Source organism: Ciona intestinalis, chromosome 2 (assembly GCF_000224145.3).
Source record: "Ciona intestinalis chromosome 2, KH, whole genome shotgun sequence".
Taxonomy (NCBI): Eukaryota; Metazoa; Chordata; class Ascidiacea; order Phlebobranchia; family Cionidae; genus Ciona; species Ciona intestinalis.
In genome coordinates, this window is record NC_020167.2 from 511,319 (window position 1) to 527,799 (window position 16,481).

A 16,481-nucleotide genomic window follows, 5' to 3' on the forward strand; every position below is an offset into this window, starting at 1 on the left:
TCATACCCAAGCCCCCATTTTTTTGAAGAAAAAAATGTTTTATTTTGTAGCTATTAAGTAGCGCTACAACATATTCAAAGCTGGTGCGTGCGAAAATTCTATAAATATGTTTTTATGACGAATATTAATATTCATAATTAATATTTTTTTTGAATTTTAAATTTTTGATTTTAGAATCGGTACCGCTGGGGTCTAATTAGTACAGTGTCCAAATTTTAGGTTGGTGGCACCAGTAGAAGGTATCGAAAATGGCCGCTCTAATATCTGTATTCTAGGATCACCTTGGTGTTTTAAAGGGGTCCTAACGAATGGCCGCCGGTGTAAGATTTTCCAATCGCACCCATGAGGTTAATCTTAAGGTTTTTTAATTAAGTAAGGTCTATCGCCAGGAGTTATATTATACATGCTCTGCTGCTGCACTGTGTTTTAAAACTACAAAATTCAAAGATTTCTTAAAATGTACATACCACAATGAACTTAAGGCATTTTATGGATCTCTTTTGTAGGTTCTTTCTCACGCAGGCTTAATAAAAAAAATTAAACTTTCATACTGTACTTACTGCTAAAACTCCGAGCAAACACTATCTAATGCGATAATTCGTCAAATAACTCATCAAAACTGTCTACAAATCGTACAAGCGCTGCAAAACCATCCGCCTCCAGTTTCGAGAGAGGCGCCGACGGTGTCCAGGCCTGTTATAGAGGGCGCCATGCTCTGCTCCAATGTCTTTTGCGGGTCGTCCCCGTTTACTATTGTAGTCAAAGAGATTAAAACCAATTGGTTTAAAAGTCAAAGAGATTGGTTTTAATCTCTTTGATTGTAGTTAATGGATTCGAGGGCGTTTTATGTAGTTTTTCTTCATTTTTTGACTTGATTTAAAGTTATAGGGTAAAACCAAAGAACACTATACATACATAGTTGTATAGTGTTCTTTGGTAAAACAACTATTTTCTAATATACAAATATTTCTAACAACCCGTTTGCACAAAGGTTTTTAATTAAAATTATTAAATAATTAAATTTCCTAACAAGTGGTAAACTGTAAGCGTTAACCTACCAAATAACTAAACTGGCCTAATAAACTTGAATAGTTGGTGCAGTTTTTGAAATAAACAGCGGTCACATGAATAGAAAAAAGAATATATCACGGTTTTGAAAAGTTGCGCGTTCTACTCTTTTTTATTTCTGTGGTTTGGACCTGGACCCTGGCGGCGGCGGCGGCCTTTGGCAATCTTCGTGTTTTGACCAAAGACACTTACGACCCCCCTCCACCTTTACACATTGTTACCCCCGGCGAAGTCAAAGTCGTAGCTATTTTGGATATTTTAGCATACCATTCACCATTGCACATTGCTTGATGAATAAAAAATGCATTTTTGTCACACATTTATGCTTCAGTAGTTATTGTCTTACTATATAACTTATATAGGATGATACCAGTAATAACCTGTCGCCGAAATCATAGATTGTAACTGAAGGTCTGGAGGAAAACAAAATATCCCTGCTATTATGCCTTTACGCGGGCACGTGTATAAATTAAAACGACGCCTGTAGTTGCCCCTTTGCGCAGGGGCAGAAAAGTTATATTCATCACGCTGTTTTTGTTCGTGTGTCATGCGTCGTATAATTGTAGCGTATATAACTGTGTTGTGTTCCGTAGTAAAGAGAAAAAAGTAAAGTGAACTGTGTACATTAAGTACTGTCCGAGTTACGTGCTGTTGGATATACGAGAAACATGCACCACGTTATAGCTACGTTGATTTAAAACGTCCATCTTTGAAACACTTTCGATAGTAAATTTTAACTAAAAACATCCGTTACTGCTGAAAACAGCTATGTACATGTCCATTGCGTTTAGGTAACTTTCATTCAGCAGCACTGCTTGGTTAAAACATTGCTCTCTTTGCGTTTTATTTTGTTTCTATTCCATGTTCCACCACAGCTTGAGTTTCAACCTTCCTTTGGTTTGCAGGTTTGCGTCGGTATGTTGGTTTTACTTTATCCAAATTAATCAAGCTTTGATTGTAATATTTGGTATTGAATTTTAAGGAAAGGTAAAATTCAGCGAAAAAAAGTTTAGTTTTTGCTATTTTTATTTTAGAAAAATGCCTTTCAAGAGACGAAATGGCGGTCGGAATAAGCAAGGACGCGGTCATGTAAAATACGTTCGTTGCGAGTCTTCTGGCGCTAGGGTGCCAAAAGACAAAGCAATTAAGAAATACATCATCAGGTAAATAACGTTGGATAATTATTGTCAAGGACGTTAAAGATTTTACCTTTTCCACTGTAAACCCCCCACGTTGTACAAACAGTAACAAACTTATTTAAAGTTTTACATTACCAACGTACGTTGTCATGTTATGCCTCTTTTTTCGTGGTAAAAAGTTAATCCAATAGCGATCCGCATTAACTCGTCATTTGATAACTGGCTAGCCGCGTTATTTTGCATGGTCATTGGTTTATGCGCGTATCAACATTGAGTTAGCTTTTTTTAGCGCAATGTTGTTAAACCTAGTTTATAAAATACGTTCTGTTGGTAATCCTTTAGCTGGTGGCCACCTAAATTTTTGGTTTCAAAATGTTCCTTACTACGTCTCCCTGATATATTACTCGTTCTGTTACTTTATGGTGCTATTACCAACTAAAAACTGTAAAAATAATACTCGAAAAAGATTAGGCTCATAAAAGTGAAACTGTCCTGTTCCATAGTTTTCTTTACTCACATAATGCGAGTAACAACCAACCTTCTACAGCAGATGACATGCTTATGACGTTATGTGCTTAAAGTGCTTTAATTTTTTTTTGGACTATTTTATTATGATATGTAGTGTTCGTATAATTTTTGTTCCAGTTATAATTTTACGCCTGGCGATAAACCTCTATTATGTAAATTTTAATTGGAAAAAATATAGGGGTGGAAAACGGCGCTATCAGTAAATTGGAAACAACACAAATTTTGATAGGATATTATAGTGTCATAAATAGGCGCATTTTTCACGCGCCCAAATTAATTTTATTACATTTGCTTATTTCCTATTTACTATTTAGTTAGGATGAAACAAGGAAATTAAAAGTCGTTACATCAGGTTTCCACTCGTTACGTAAATCGAATCGCGTGTCTGTGAAACTTGCAGATTCCGGCGCGCATAAACATTTTACCTTCAAAGCGTTTTTCCTTATCTAATATATCTCATCCACTCGGTAATCAAAGGTAAAATGTTTATGCGCGCCGGAAGATCGTTGGGTTTTGAAATGCAAATACAATATGAAGGTTCAAGGATCCTTCTTAATATGTATTCACAATCATAAAAAAATCTTATTTGAAACTTTGTAAGTACGGAATGTTAATAAACAATCTGCTAAGGCAAGCTAATTAATATTATATTGCCTATTCTTGCACTTAACAATACGTTCATGTTGCACGTCCTCGCGTAAGGCGCTGCTTTAAACATATGATGTCATAATGCTATTTGGGCCACGGCCAGTTGTTTTTTATACTATTTACGCCCCTGTATTATGTCGGTCAAGTATCGTCCCGGTCGAGCTTGGATAGAGGCCAAAACATGTTGTTTGATTCACCGCAAAAGAACAAATTCATAAAGATGTCTGCTTACTAAATCTAGAATGCATGCTACTACATGCGTCTTCCTTTATTTCCAAAGCCAGTGCAGAACATATAAATGTGACGCTACTACACAATGTTTTGATTTCTTGGTTGGTTAGCTAGTGGGCACATTCCTTTAGATTGTTATTTTATGAGACGTCATATTTGATAGTTATGTTATAATGACACATGTGATGTAACAATAAAAAGAAAGCTTTCTAGCAGCATGTGGTTAAATAGGTTTTTGCGCTCTATATTTTGGCTTTCTGTTTTTACTTTAGCCTAAGCATTTCATGCTTTTTACTTTATGGATAAGTATGTTCTACCTTGCATCCAAGTAGAATGTAAGCTATCTAAAAATGTGCCGGTTGATGTTTTGATTAATTTTTTTTTATTAAAGGAACATCGTTGATGCTGCTGGGATGAGAGATTTATCTGAAGCAAGTGTTTACGAATCTTACGCCTTGCCAAAGATGTACTATAAAGTCTACTATAGTGTTTCTGCTGCTATTCATTTAAGGTAAATACAGTGGTAGAAATGTTTGACTCTAAAATTTTACCTTGCGTTAAATGTAGATTGGTGAAGAACAGATCTCGGCTTGCACGTAAGGATCGCACACCACCACCAAGGTTCAGGCCAGGTGGTCAACAACAGCAACAACAGAATCAAACACGTCCACGCGTTTCATAAGTGATGTGAAATAAATTAAGTGGATCAAATTTGATGGTTTTAATATTTAGTCTGTAAACACCGGCTGTACTTTCGTGTAAAAAGATGCATCTAACAAAGGTCCGTTTTTATTCATTTGTTAGAAAAGAGGTGATTAAAAAAGAATGCATTATTTTTAAAAGGTAAAATACTTAGGCTAATACTTCAGTGGCAGGTACTTGTATGTTGATGAAACAGATGGTTAATAGAATGCATTACATTTAAAAGGTAAAAAACAAACATCAGTGACAAGCACTTGTATGTTGCTTAGAAGCATCTGTATGCAAGGCAAGTAATAAAGAATGACCATAAAGTATAGTTTGCTGCAGCAGGATATTAATCTTGGTCATTTGAAACAACATTAGGCACTTGGGTTCAAGGCTCGTTGCTGCTACTAATGTGGGCGAATGTGTCCTTGGGCAAGACACTTAACAGCTATTACTCCAACTCAGTGGTCACTACTTGGTTGTATAAAAGCCAATAGCCATACAGAAAACCAAAACATCTGTGTTTTACGACCACACAAGGATAAAGTTTCATTCCATGTGTGGAGTCATCTGAATGCCTGGGATACCCGATACACATCAGCCAAGTGCTGGGGCTGCTGCATTTAAATCTTATGCAGGCAATTGTTACAAATCAGAACAGTAAGACTTATTGTTAATTAGGGTTGGTGAAGACTGGCTGTTACTCAGTTCATTGGTTATTTGTTTCATAGGAATGTATGGCTTTGTATCAAAAGGAAACTTCTCTTCCACTCCCTCTAGATTAGAAAGGTTTTCCCTTGAACGGGCATCTGCTCTGGATAATCTCTTCCTTTTTCCTGGACTGTCTATGTGTTCTACATCGTTACTTGCAACACTGTTGCGTGTGTTTTCAGTTTCAATGGAGGTATCATCTGATACAGTATCCACTCTCTTGTTTTTGCTTTCTTCAGGATTGTTTTTATTCTTCATTACTTCAGGATTAGCTGCTGTAGATAGCATTGTGTTATTAAAAATTAAGTAACGCTGAAACGTTTACCTTTTTGTTGTGCTCCATAAGTAACTCCACCTTGAATAAGTTGAACTGGTTTCCGTAGAATTTCGGATCCATCAGAATCCACCACTGATATTATCTAATAATAAAGTTTCATTTGACTGTTGTTATAAGTTAACACTCTTTAATTGACATATTTAACCTGATCAAAGTTGGAATCTGAAAACAGATTCTGTTAATAATATTAAATTCATATTTACCACTTGTGGTGCCCGGGGCGCGACTTTGTTCGTCTGTTCTACATTTTCTGCGATGGGAGTTGCAGATGGAGACACTTGATCATAAACTGCTAAAAATTCATATTCAGAAAATAAAATTACCTATTTTATTAACATACAACCATGATCGACATTTTGTTTCACAGTTTGTCTCCTTGATTTTAAACAGCGCAAAATAATAATAAATGATATAACCAGCAACAAGCATCCTCCTACGCATGCAAGGATAGTTTGAGTTCGCTGCCAACTAGCTGTTGCATCTTGACATATCTCCTTCGTTTCTAAAAGATGACAAGATGGCCTTAGCAGTTGTTAAATCAAGACTAAAAAATAAGGGCTTTAGAACTATTGACACTTAACTTTAACTAAATGCCATCTTACACGATGTATAAAATGCACATAGTGTATGAAATAGAAAGTGTTATAATTATAACGAATTATAACAAAAATAAGTAAGTCATTTATTCCTAAATTTTAAAAAAACAAGTAAACTATAGTTGTTTACCATAACCCGGCAACCGTGCCATTTCAACCCCCTTATAACAATCTTCAGTTTCCGAGCAGTAGGGACTGGCAAGTGAGGATGATGCATCACTGCTTTGATAACACCAAGTGCAACCGACTTTTCCAGTACAATTGGATGCATTTTTCTAAAAGCAAGTTACTGTACAAAGGTGTCTTAAACAAATTATTTAAACATAGATACCGATAAGTGGCAATTGGTGGAAACACATTTCGGTATTTTCTCATTAATACATTCAGTAAATGGTATTACTTGTGCTCTATCAGGAGGACAGGTAGGAACATTGGAATCAACCTGTTAAAGTGTTTTTTGTTGAGAAATAAAAGCGATATAATCAGTTAATTCTTACCAGTAATGTATTGGCGCAATCATCCACCCCGACTGGGTAGCTGCATGGACACTGCCATGTATGACCAAAGAAAGCACCACTATTGTTGCTACACAACTGTGACCATACAACATGAAAGTTTAATTAACAAAACATACATATATATATTTTATACCGTTTCTGGTGAATTGCAACCTTGATTGAAGCACCAATCTTTATTTGGCCGAACAACAAGGAACATATTGGTGTTGGGGACTGCTTCCATGAAATATTTTGCACATTCGCCACCATTTCTATAACAGTTAAAGGCAAGTATTTAAATGGAAATGTTATTTGTCTTGTTGTTATTAATTAGTCAACAACTTGTACAATGGTTAGAGCAGTGTTTCCAACCTTTTTTCTTTGTAAACCATTTTATCATCACACTCAGAGATGCAATACCTTTGTTTACATTACATCTCAAATGTTTTAAAAATATACATACATGGGGCTGGTGTTGTCGAGACTTGAGTTGGAGTGTAGTGTGTACCATATTCGGTAAATGCTTTTGTTTAAATCAAGACATCTCATTCGATTTATAAAGTTGGCATCTCTAAGCAGTGTAACAAGTTCCTTATCACCTGTGTAAAACTTTAGTTAAATATGTAATGAAAATCTTACGACATGGAACAGTTGGTAGTGTTGTCTCTGGGTTGATGGATACAAGTACCATTGTGAGCGCATGTTTTTAAAACAGAGCAAAACACTCAATGGCAATTTGTCCAATTATAATAATAATATAACTTTTATTGGTCTCTTCGATTACGGTAGCGAAGATTTAAAAATATTTTAAACGAAAAGAGAGGATATAGCAACAAAACAACAGTTGTTAAAACACGCTTAGGTTAAAAACATATTTACATTTATTTGGAAGAAAATAAACCTGGCCGCTACACCTAGCAGACATACGAGCCATTTATTTTAATTAAGTTAAAATTCTAATAGAAACAAAAGTGTGCCTAAAATTAGTGATCCTCATTATCATGAATTGTCAAACATTCAAGAAAATAATCACGTAATCATGCAAAAACAACTGACATTACCCTGTTCTGCTAAGATAATTAGGTCATATTCAATATTTACCGTCCACTTACTTGCAATGTGCTTTACTTGTATATTATCTTCATGATCGTTCACATAATCTTTATGTAGGACGATGTTACCTCTTTGATCAACTAATATACAATACCAAGAATCAATCCTACAAAATAATGGGCCACAATATCAAAGTTAATACAATGTTTATATCGCACATATTTGTCAAAGTATTCTTGGAGTTTAGGTTAAGACAGTCAACGAACTAGCACAAAACTCTCAGCTTTAAACTTTTACCAGAAAAAAATGTTAAAATGATAATCAGCATGATTGAAAGGATCTGGTGCTAACAGACAAAATCAAGTCCAACAAATAGTATAATTTAAGAGATATATATTTCGCCTAAATAGCATCGTCTGTCTCGAATTCAAAAGTAAGAGAGATTTAACAATTTGTTGGACTTGATATTTGTCTGTTGCGCATTTCGTAGCACCAGATCCCGATTGGAATCATTACACGAGTATCGTCCTACAATATGAACGCCAGATCAGAGTTTGATTGACGAAATTTATTACAGTGGAAGAGGGCATCAGGTGTATCTATTAAAATGCTCCGCCACACAAGAATAAATAACATCCAAGTAATGGTTCCTAACCAATACCATTATCATACTTACGTTGCATCTTCTTTGCAATTGGGATATAATGTTGTAAGTATGGTGTACAGATGATTTAATGAAAAGTCAATACCAACCACTCCAATAACGTTTTCTTTATTTGTCTATTAAAGTAATGGTGTTTCAATTTGTATATAAACGAGGATTCCAAAACAAAGTATCTGCTTACTTTGGATGACTTTGCTACAATTGCATGACTTATTGTTATAACATTCCCGGGACCAGCTGCATCCCGGTAAGGAGGAGAAAACACACAAAGTTTTGGATGCGCAACTGCTAATTCGTACCTGAAATTAGTACATTACTTTTAAACTACCTAAATGTTATGTAAACATTACCAAATTCTAGTAGTAACATCAATATTCTTTGGTAATCGTGTTCCTGGATATATTCTATCAACTCCATTCGATGTCCCAACAAATCTAGCGGAGACGTGGTTTTCACCTGATTGCAACCATAATTCGTCGACAAATGAAGACCACATAACATCAGCTATAACTCCCGGAGCAAACAGTTCTTAAAAATAAATATTTGGTTCTTACTTTAACCGTATTTAATAAAGAGCTATGAAATTTGAGAACAACGGAAGTTATATGAGGGTTATTTTACCGACTATGTCTTGGTGTTTTGTTAAAACTTCATCACATTGCAAACTTGATGTAGTGCTTAGTAATTCATCAAAGAATGTTGTGTATGTTTGTACCAATGCAGATGTTTCTTCTTGTGATTCATATTTAAAGGGAGAGCTGAATGACCGAGGCGCGAAAAGAACAGAAGTTTTTGATACAAGTGCCGTCTATAAAGTTTGATGTAAATTACAACTACCGCAAACATTACACATTCTATTCTATGTGGATGAGGACCCGCAGTGTTAAATGTTATAGGTCTTAAGATTTAGACCAGGATTGGTGCATTACTGGATACACACAGGATACTGCCACATGGACCTCGCCTGATTTTTAAGCCTGTTGCTTTCCAGGTAGGCAACAAGAGCTTTGATAGTTATGGGGGGGGAGGAGATCTTTTCTTGACAGCTTGGCCAAGGTTAAGTACTCCTGTTTAGCATTTGCATTTGCTGGGCATATGCCAACATAGTAATAGAATGTCTTATTTCCCCGTCCCTTACAAGGCAGATGAGAGTGTCAACTTTTTTGAGTTCGTGCAGTTGACAGGCTAGCATGTCCTGTGATCACTTAAACACAGTGTAATGTATATCTGTCCTAAGAAATTCAGGAGTTGCTCGGAAAACACCTAATCATCACAAATACAACACACCTTATAAAATCGTTGACAAACTTCTTCACCATTAGCACTGGATAGATCGAGTCGGTGGTATTGAAATGTGGTATGATTGTTCAACCATGGTGAGATCTTCTCAGGTTGTAACAGAATAATCTGGCTATCTTGTACGTTAACCAAGCAAATTGAAAACTTTGTCCCAGTGATTGGCTTCCAAAACAGATCTACATTTACCTAATATTTAAAAATGAATAAACATAAGTTATTTATTGGTAAGGACAGTCGTTATAACTCAGCTGTTTTTAATACACCTTGTGTCGACTTACGAGTTACCACATATGTACCTTTGTGGGTAAACTAAATATGCTTTTTACATTTTCTTTTTGGAATGAAGAACAAAACTAAATACCTGTGTTGTGTGCACAGCATTACCCACAGGTAACACTTGATTTAAAACAGTTGATTTATTTCCAGAACCTCCGCGTTTCATTGACTCTACAACTTCAACAACTAGAGCACTTCTTTCCAATTGGTTAATATCAAAGAAATTAATGGAATTGGATAATTGTGTTGGGTTTGGTAAGAATGGATGATAAACCACACGTCCGTTGTTATCTGTAAGTATTGGTTACTTGGATCATCTGCACTTCAGCAAAGTTTCATATACTTCATGCCAGCTCTGTTTCATATACTTCATGCCAGCTCACGAGTTACCACAAATGTAACTTTAAGGGTAATTGTTTTTGTGGGATTTATTTTATCTGGCTGACAGTTTTTTAGGTTAAACTAATTGCCATTAAGTGTCTTGCCCAAGAACACAAACGCCCACAATAGTAGTAACGACGAGCCTTAAACCCATCACTTTTAGTTAAAGGCATGCGCGGTTACCAACTAGGCCATGTCGACAACAACGACATTTAGTTAGATTGCATTATAACTGTGTGTTATAATATTCCTACCTATAATAAAAATGTAAGATCCATCATCATTATTGAAATACATTACTTCCTTAAATACATCCTGAATCGCCAGATCAATTGCCACCACACCATATAAACCATCACCATCTGGTTTATGGATTGGCAAAGCGACAGTAAAGATTAAACCTGCAACATAAACTTAAACTTAGTATTTTTCTGTAAGCTTTATACAGAAATATTAATCTTACCTAGCCCCCCAACATCAATATAAGGTGATGAAAATATAGGTTCGTCGTTGTAAGATAAATTGTTAGAAGCATGATTCAACGTGCTGATAGTTTCCCGCACATCACTAACTTCATTGATAGCAAATACATGACCTATACATAATAAAATGAGCATTATAATACAGTTGTATAAAGTTGCAGTAAAAATGACCTTTTTGTGATGGAGCATGATTTGAAACTTGCGATAAATTCTTCAATATCCCAACATCAGCTGCTCATAAAAACAGAAAAGTAATTGAATACATGTAAAAATATATTATGTCTTCCTACCGTTTCGACCAATTGCATAAGAAAATATTGATACAGAATTATTTATTTTCAAGTTTTGTTGCTCAATAATTGAATAAACATCTTGCATTCGACCATAAGCTTCCTTAGGTTGTCCATCACTGATGAGCAAAATAACATACTTTTCTGTATCAGCTGTAAAAACTTTCATTTAGATGAATGAATATAACTTTTTATATATTTCATTTAGATGAATGAATATAACTTTTTTATCCTCATCTAGTAGGGCAACAAGATATCGTACACCTGGCATAAGTTACCATGTTTGCAGGGGATTATTTTATTTCCAATTAAAACAATAAAATTGGACAACTCTTGACACAATGGGGGTTGAATGTCTTGCCCACATACAGACATACAGATGTGTTTTTGAAACTTTGGAAGTTCGTTTGGATCACATTTGAGCACCTTTATTCATATACAAATTTTAATTTTTCGTTGGTTTATACTCTTTTAAGTCCAAAGATATCCTGTTTAGCTTTAGGACTAGTAATTTTTATATCGTTCTTTTAAGGGGACAAAATCATAGTACTTACACTTGTTCTTGTATTTAATATAATCTTGTTCAAGAAGCTGAAATGCACTTTGAAACGCGACAGTATATGAAGACTCACCTAAAAATACGGAATAGCGAAACACATAGTATAACATTTTTAAAATGGGTAATTGTAGATTTTGTAGTAATGGTGACAATGGTTTGTCTTTTAAACAATAGATGTAAACTATACCTTGTTATAAAATAGGAGTAAATAACTTTAAAACACATAACCCAGCAAACCGTTTAAAATATAGCCACTGCCTATTTCTAAATATAGGATAAAAAAAAAACTGACCCATCGGAGTAATATTTCGCAGAAAACTTCTTAATTTTTCTTTATTTGTTTCAGAAGCGAATGCTAGTTGGTTTCGAAAACAACCTTGTGAGCGAAGAGCTTCATGACGAAAACCTATTGCACTTATCTAAGAGAGAGTGAGTGTAAAAATGGTTGTTAAAGAGTGGCAGATAATGTTTGTTATAATAATAAATATTTATACTATTTTTGCAGGTCACTTTCTACCATATATAAAGAAAAAACATAATTATAAAATTGAATAAACAAAAATAAGGTTAGGAGAGTAGCAAGCTGTGGTCAACCTTGTCATTTGGTCGGAGTGTTTCAAGCAGAATATCAATCAGTTCTCTTGCAATATCTATCATTGGTTTGCTGTTAAATGTGTTTTCCATTGAACGAGAAGAATCCAATAAAATAAGAAAACGTTTCGGCTTCGGCCATGCTGTTTCTGTGTACCATGGTCTGTAAGCATAATCAACTTTACATTAAGGGCTTATTATTAAATATGACTTTATAAATGTAGTGGCTTACCTGAAACGAGGATCAATGGAAGTGCAATTTGGGATTTTATGCGACGGGTACACAGTCATAACACCCTGCTCGTTTGCAACGTATTGCCATTTTATATCTGGAACTTGTTGATGGTTTAATTTCATTGCAGATAAAACATCAGATGAAAGTGATTGAATGAAAGGTGGGGAAGTTGGGGAAATAATTTCACACATATTATCTGTATCAACCTTTACAAATAAACACAATTGAAAAGTTGCAAAAAAATGTTATATAACCTGGTCCTTCTTCTTTACTGCAGTGTAGAGAATAAAGCAAACCAAGGTGTATTTATTCATATTGGCTATTAAATGGAATAGCTAATAGAAAGTATCTGTTAGTGCCTTGGTACAGTGGTTAGCGGGCATCCCATAACAACACACAGACAGTCCCACTCTAACTGTTAAAAACAACAATACTTATTCTAACTAACATATTAAAGCCTAAATCATAAGTAAAATAATATTGCCTAAAATATAAAGCACTGTTTAATTTCACATACTTTTGTCTTATAGTTGACATTAATTCTCAACTGTTCCATGTCATACTTGCAACAAGGTGTCCAACTTTGCTCTTGACCTTGAAAGGAAGATAAAACTTCTGCTTGCAAATTCTGCAGTGCAGTTACACGTTCCAAAATGGTTGATGATAATATTGTTGAAACCTTCAACATACAAAAAAGTGGATGAAATATATTATATACATAATTTTTTAGGCTATGAATTTAACATCTAGGTATACTGGTATGTTACTGCTATTGGTTAACCACCAAACACTTCTATGCTAGACTTGAAAGTTTAATAATTGCATCTTTAACATTTAACAACATCAGATTACCCAAAGTTTGTGTGCAAAGTTTTGGGGAAAACAAATTTTGTTCATTTTTTGTTGGGCGAACTGTATGCGTTTTTATTACTTAATATTACATTTTTTTGTCCCATTCAGTGGTAACAAACACTGGGTATGTTGTAAAATATTTTATCGGCAGCCGCCCCCAACAAATAGATTTTCCCATTGCATCAAGTAAATCGAGTAAAGTAGCATGATGTGATGGAACAGAGCAACATATACCACATTTAGATTTGAATATACAACGATTAAAAACCCAAAGATACAAAATTCTGTATTACGCAACATTAGCTACATGTTTGTTTAGAAATTAAAGAGTTTTTAAATTATATACCTGGTTTAAAAACTCAGTACCATTTCTCCTTTGTCGCTCAAACTGGAGGTTGTTAATTTTTTTCTGTACAAATAATGGTATGTATAAGTCCCAGGAAAATATAGGGTTGTAAAGTGGTTGGAGATTAGGAAATAGGAACAAAATCAATAAGAAAATTTGGATTAAATGTGCTTTACTGCTTTTTGTGTTTTGTTAACAACAAACCAAGTGCATTTATAACAAAACAACTTCTCTTGATTTAATTGTATTTTTTAATTGTATTTTATCACAGGAAAAAGAAATATTACAAAAGTAAAATAAAAATACCTGAAGTATTTCAACACCTAAAGTATCCTTCATCAACGATGAAAAGTAAGTAGCTAAGACACTGACATTCGGTTTTAAGTCTTGCGCATCAGCAAGTATTATTAAATAAAATAGAATCGTTGTTGATATAAACAGATATCTCATGATAATCCTAAATTCTATAATTACTCTTCCATGTAGATCAGCTCCTTTAAAATTTTACAAGTTTGTAACTTTGTTTCTTTACATTTAGTAGGCCACTTCGTATCCTTTATTTTGAAGAGCGGAAGCAATGTGTTTACGTGCCATCAGACCGTAGCTCAGGCCTGGGGCAGAGAGTGTTTAAGTTAAGATATGTTTGGCAGTTTGGGTTGTGTGGTGTGGCTTGATGGAATGTTTTGCCTCTTGATGTTTTGTTTGGCGGGAAGTTGGAAGAATGGCATTTGACAGTTTCACCATAGAAATCTAAAATAACAGAAAACAAAATGGACTGTTTGTTTACTCGCTGAGCTAGCAGTTTACTCTGCTAAACCATAGTATGTCTAAACTGTCTTAAGCTGAAGTAAAAAAAGATTCAAGTAAAGTATTTGGTGTACAAAAAGCGATTTTAGCAGCCCTTATTAATATTATGTACTGGTGTTGCCAAGATAAAATTTGGTCCCTGTGTTCATAGATTAAAACCATAAAATCTATTTATAAAATATATAAACATATTAATACATTTCAATAAAAACGTTGATAGAACTTCGTACATCACTATCTCTGTAAATGTTGTTGCGGTATTAAATATTTGAAGAATGGGGCGCAAAGAACTTAGAAAATGGCAGCACGTTTCTTTTAAATTTGTTGTTTTTTCGTCAAAATGACTGTTCGATGCAGAACAGAGATTAAGACAGAGAATGTGTACACGCATTTAACGCATACCTTAATGGGTACTGACTACTAAACACAGTTTTGTTATAGTTAATCAAACTGTTGTAAATTAAAAGTTTATGGACTAATATTGTATTCTCATTTACAGCCGCCAGCATTTTGGATTTTTTCGGTATCGCATTAACGTATTTATTATTGTCAATTAATATAAATGCTATAGTTTTGTCATAAAAGCAATGTAAATGTTTATTGACTAAACACCAATGTTAGTGAAAAATTACTCGATGTTTATGTTATGTGGATGATAAATATAAATAGCAAGTTAAAACAGAAAACAGTCCAGGGCTGTAGCACAGCGAGCCTGCTTTTAACTCAAGAGGAAATGGGTTCAAGGCTGCTCACTGTTACAATTACGGGCGTATGTGTCCTTGGGCACTTAACGCTACCAATGTTTGTCTAAATTATAAGCAATATGAAAAAAGAATAAAAAAAACAGACAATCACCACGGAACACACATGTTATAACGATAAGCATTGGAGTTCGTATAACATGGGAGTATTGGAAGAAGTTCCGCTATGTAATGATATTTATTTATACTTAAATCTTTAGAACAATGCAAAGGGTTAATAAGGGGTAAAACAAATGCCGTCTTTTTTACCGTCTGCTTGTCCTACTGCATACTAAAATACATTTTTAAGCCTTTTTCTATTTGTTTTATACTTTAACATATTTTGTGTGATTAGCACTGGTTTGGGTTCAATTCTTATGTGTGAAAATTGTATTGCAAACAGCTCCCCACAGAATAGAAACGAAATTTGCCATTGGCATTTACGAAAAATGTGTATATACTTTTCCCCATATTGTCATTTTTTCTATATAAACTTCAATTATTTTATGTTGTTGTTAATAGAAATCGCATAATACTCAGAAAATGGGGCTGAATTGATTCTAGACATAATATTAAACTATACATTTATATAAATGTATATATATATTTAAAAAAAAATGAAAATAGAAACTAAAGAAAAATTGGCTGTTATAGTTTTGTAAATTTATTTAGGTGAAATAGTGAATTCCATTTTTTCATTTCTAAGATTAAACTGCGTTTAAGCAAAAAATGAAATTACGAATGTTTATACTTTATATATGAACGTAGGCATGAGAATTGAATATCTGCTTTTCCTAACAGGATGTTGATATAATCAAATATTGTTTAATATGGAATTTAGACTTAAAAGTCAAAATTTATTTCTTTTTTCCAATATTTGTGTTAATATTCAGGACTTAAGTGATGGAATATAATATCAATACGTAGTAAATGTTGAAGCATTGTGTTTAAAGTGGTTATTTGATGCATTCTTGTCAGTTTGTTTATAACTTACACATTGAGGCATAAACATGATTCTTCTGACTTGGTTATGTCTTGTTTTCTTTGGATTTACAGGTATGAAAAAAAAAGTCTTTACTCTTTACTGCACCAATATCTTATAAAAGTTTTGGTTTATCAAATAAGCTTTGTTACAAACCCCAATTTAGTTAGTCGTACGTAAGTTTTGAAAAAAAATGGAATGTATTATTAAACCAAATGCCTGTGCATAGTATGATTCTATGTTACATACGTAAGAAAAACTTTAATGTGACACTGACATTATCGACATGCTTGTTAAATGGAGAACACACATTGGCAATTCAGAATTTGGGGGAAACAGGATTTAAATTCCTAAAAACGACTGAGTAAACTATCACAAATATTTTATACAATTTTATATTTAACCACCCCATACTGGGTACTTTTTAGTTTAATGTGTCAAATCTAGCTTAAATTCCAGGTCTTTGACAATGATCCATCTAT

At 34.0% G+C, this 16,481-nt stretch overlaps 3 protein-coding genes across 11 annotated transcripts in view; 2 read left to right on the forward strand and 1 right to left on the reverse strand.

The window, feature by feature from the left end:
- Positions 1 to 1,828: 1,828 nt before the first annotated feature.
- On the forward strand, positions 1,829 to 4,325 carry LOC100180455 (40S ribosomal protein S26). Of its 3 annotated transcripts, none has more exons than XM_002131069.4 (4): positions 1,829 to 1,983; positions 2,103 to 2,231; positions 4,006 to 4,125; positions 4,182 to 4,325. In XM_002131069.4, exons 2-4 carry the CDS (start codon positions 2,107 to 2,109, stop codon positions 4,294 to 4,296), a joined length of 360 nt encoding a protein of 119 aa, XP_002131105.1. In that variant the 5' UTR covers positions 1,829 to 1,983; positions 2,103 to 2,106; the 3' UTR covers positions 4,297 to 4,325. The 3 variants fall into 3 exon arrangements, with proteins under 3 accessions (XP_002131105.1, XP_002131128.1, XP_002131143.1); XM_002131092.3 differs by having other exon boundaries at positions 1,967 to 2,035; XM_002131107.2 differs by lacking the exon at positions 1,829 to 1,983 and adding an exon at positions 2,019 to 2,055.
- A 427-nt stretch (positions 4,326 to 4,752) lies between these two features.
- LOC100185916 (VWFA and cache domain-containing protein 1) lies at positions 4,753 to 14,320 on the reverse strand. Of its 7 annotated transcripts, none has more exons than XM_026840863.1 (27): positions 13,777 to 14,320; positions 13,471 to 13,533; positions 12,790 to 12,951; positions 12,270 to 12,478; positions 12,041 to 12,200; positions 11,739 to 11,865; positions 11,442 to 11,519; positions 10,888 to 11,040; positions 10,769 to 10,828; positions 10,579 to 10,710; positions 10,370 to 10,516; positions 9,820 to 10,025; positions 9,447 to 9,644; positions 8,781 to 8,967; positions 8,510 to 8,687; positions 8,341 to 8,458; positions 8,172 to 8,275; positions 7,555 to 7,661; positions 6,906 to 7,041; positions 6,597 to 6,714; positions 6,443 to 6,538; positions 6,277 to 6,387; positions 6,076 to 6,220; positions 5,693 to 5,851; positions 5,553 to 5,638; positions 5,338 to 5,431; positions 4,753 to 5,284 (listed from the first exon to the last, which is right to left on the reverse strand). In XM_026840863.1, the coding sequence occupies exons 1-27, from the start codon at positions 13,918 to 13,920 to the stop codon at positions 4,947 to 4,949; spliced, it is 3,816 nt and encodes a 1,271-aa protein (XP_026696664.1). In that variant the 5' UTR covers positions 13,921 to 14,320; the 3' UTR covers positions 4,753 to 4,946. The 7 variants fall into 7 exon arrangements, with proteins under 7 accessions (XP_026696664.1, XP_018673134.1, XP_018673135.1 ...); XM_018817589.2 differs by having other exon boundaries at positions 4,753 to 5,287; XM_018817590.2 differs by having other exon boundaries at positions 5,553 to 5,641.
- A 1,595-nt stretch (positions 14,321 to 15,915) lies between these two features.
- The window catches only part of LOC100175717 (dyslexia-associated protein KIAA0319-like protein), a gene marked incomplete in the record, with an annotated part of 10,985 nt that continues 10,419 nt past the window's right edge, over positions 15,916 to 16,481 (forward strand). Inside the window, 1 exon segment of the mRNA XM_009859246.3 lies at positions 15,916 to 16,073. Within this exon segment, the coding sequence (XP_009857548.1) occupies positions 16,028 to 16,073 (46 nt within the window).

Excerpts from the sequence above, each read along its gene's own strand:
- LOC100180455 (XM_002131069.4), top strand. The coding sequence starts at position 2,107 with ATGCCTTTCAAGAGACGAAATGGCGGTCGGAATAAGCAAGGACGCGGT. Across the intron at positions 2,232-4,005 it reads ATTAAGAAATACATCATCAG|GAACATCGTTGATGCTGCTG; the intron begins GTAAATAACGTT and ends TTTTTATTAAAG. Across the intron at positions 4,126-4,181 it reads TCTGCTGCTATTCATTTAAG|ATTGGTGAAGAACAGATCTC; the intron begins GTAAATACAGTG and ends CGTTAAATGTAG.
- LOC100185916 (XM_018817585.2), bottom strand. The coding sequence starts at position 13,920 with ATGAGATATCTGTTTATATCAACAACGATTCTATTTTATTTAATAATA. Across the intron at positions 10,517-10,578 it reads TATTGATGTTGGGGGGCTAG|GTTTAATCTTTACTGTCGCT; the intron begins GTAAGATTAATA and ends TTTATGTTGCAG. Across the intron at positions 8,459-8,509 it reads GATGTTACTACTAGAATTTG|GTACGAATTAGCAGTTGCGC; the intron begins GTAATGTTTACA and ends TACTAATTTCAG.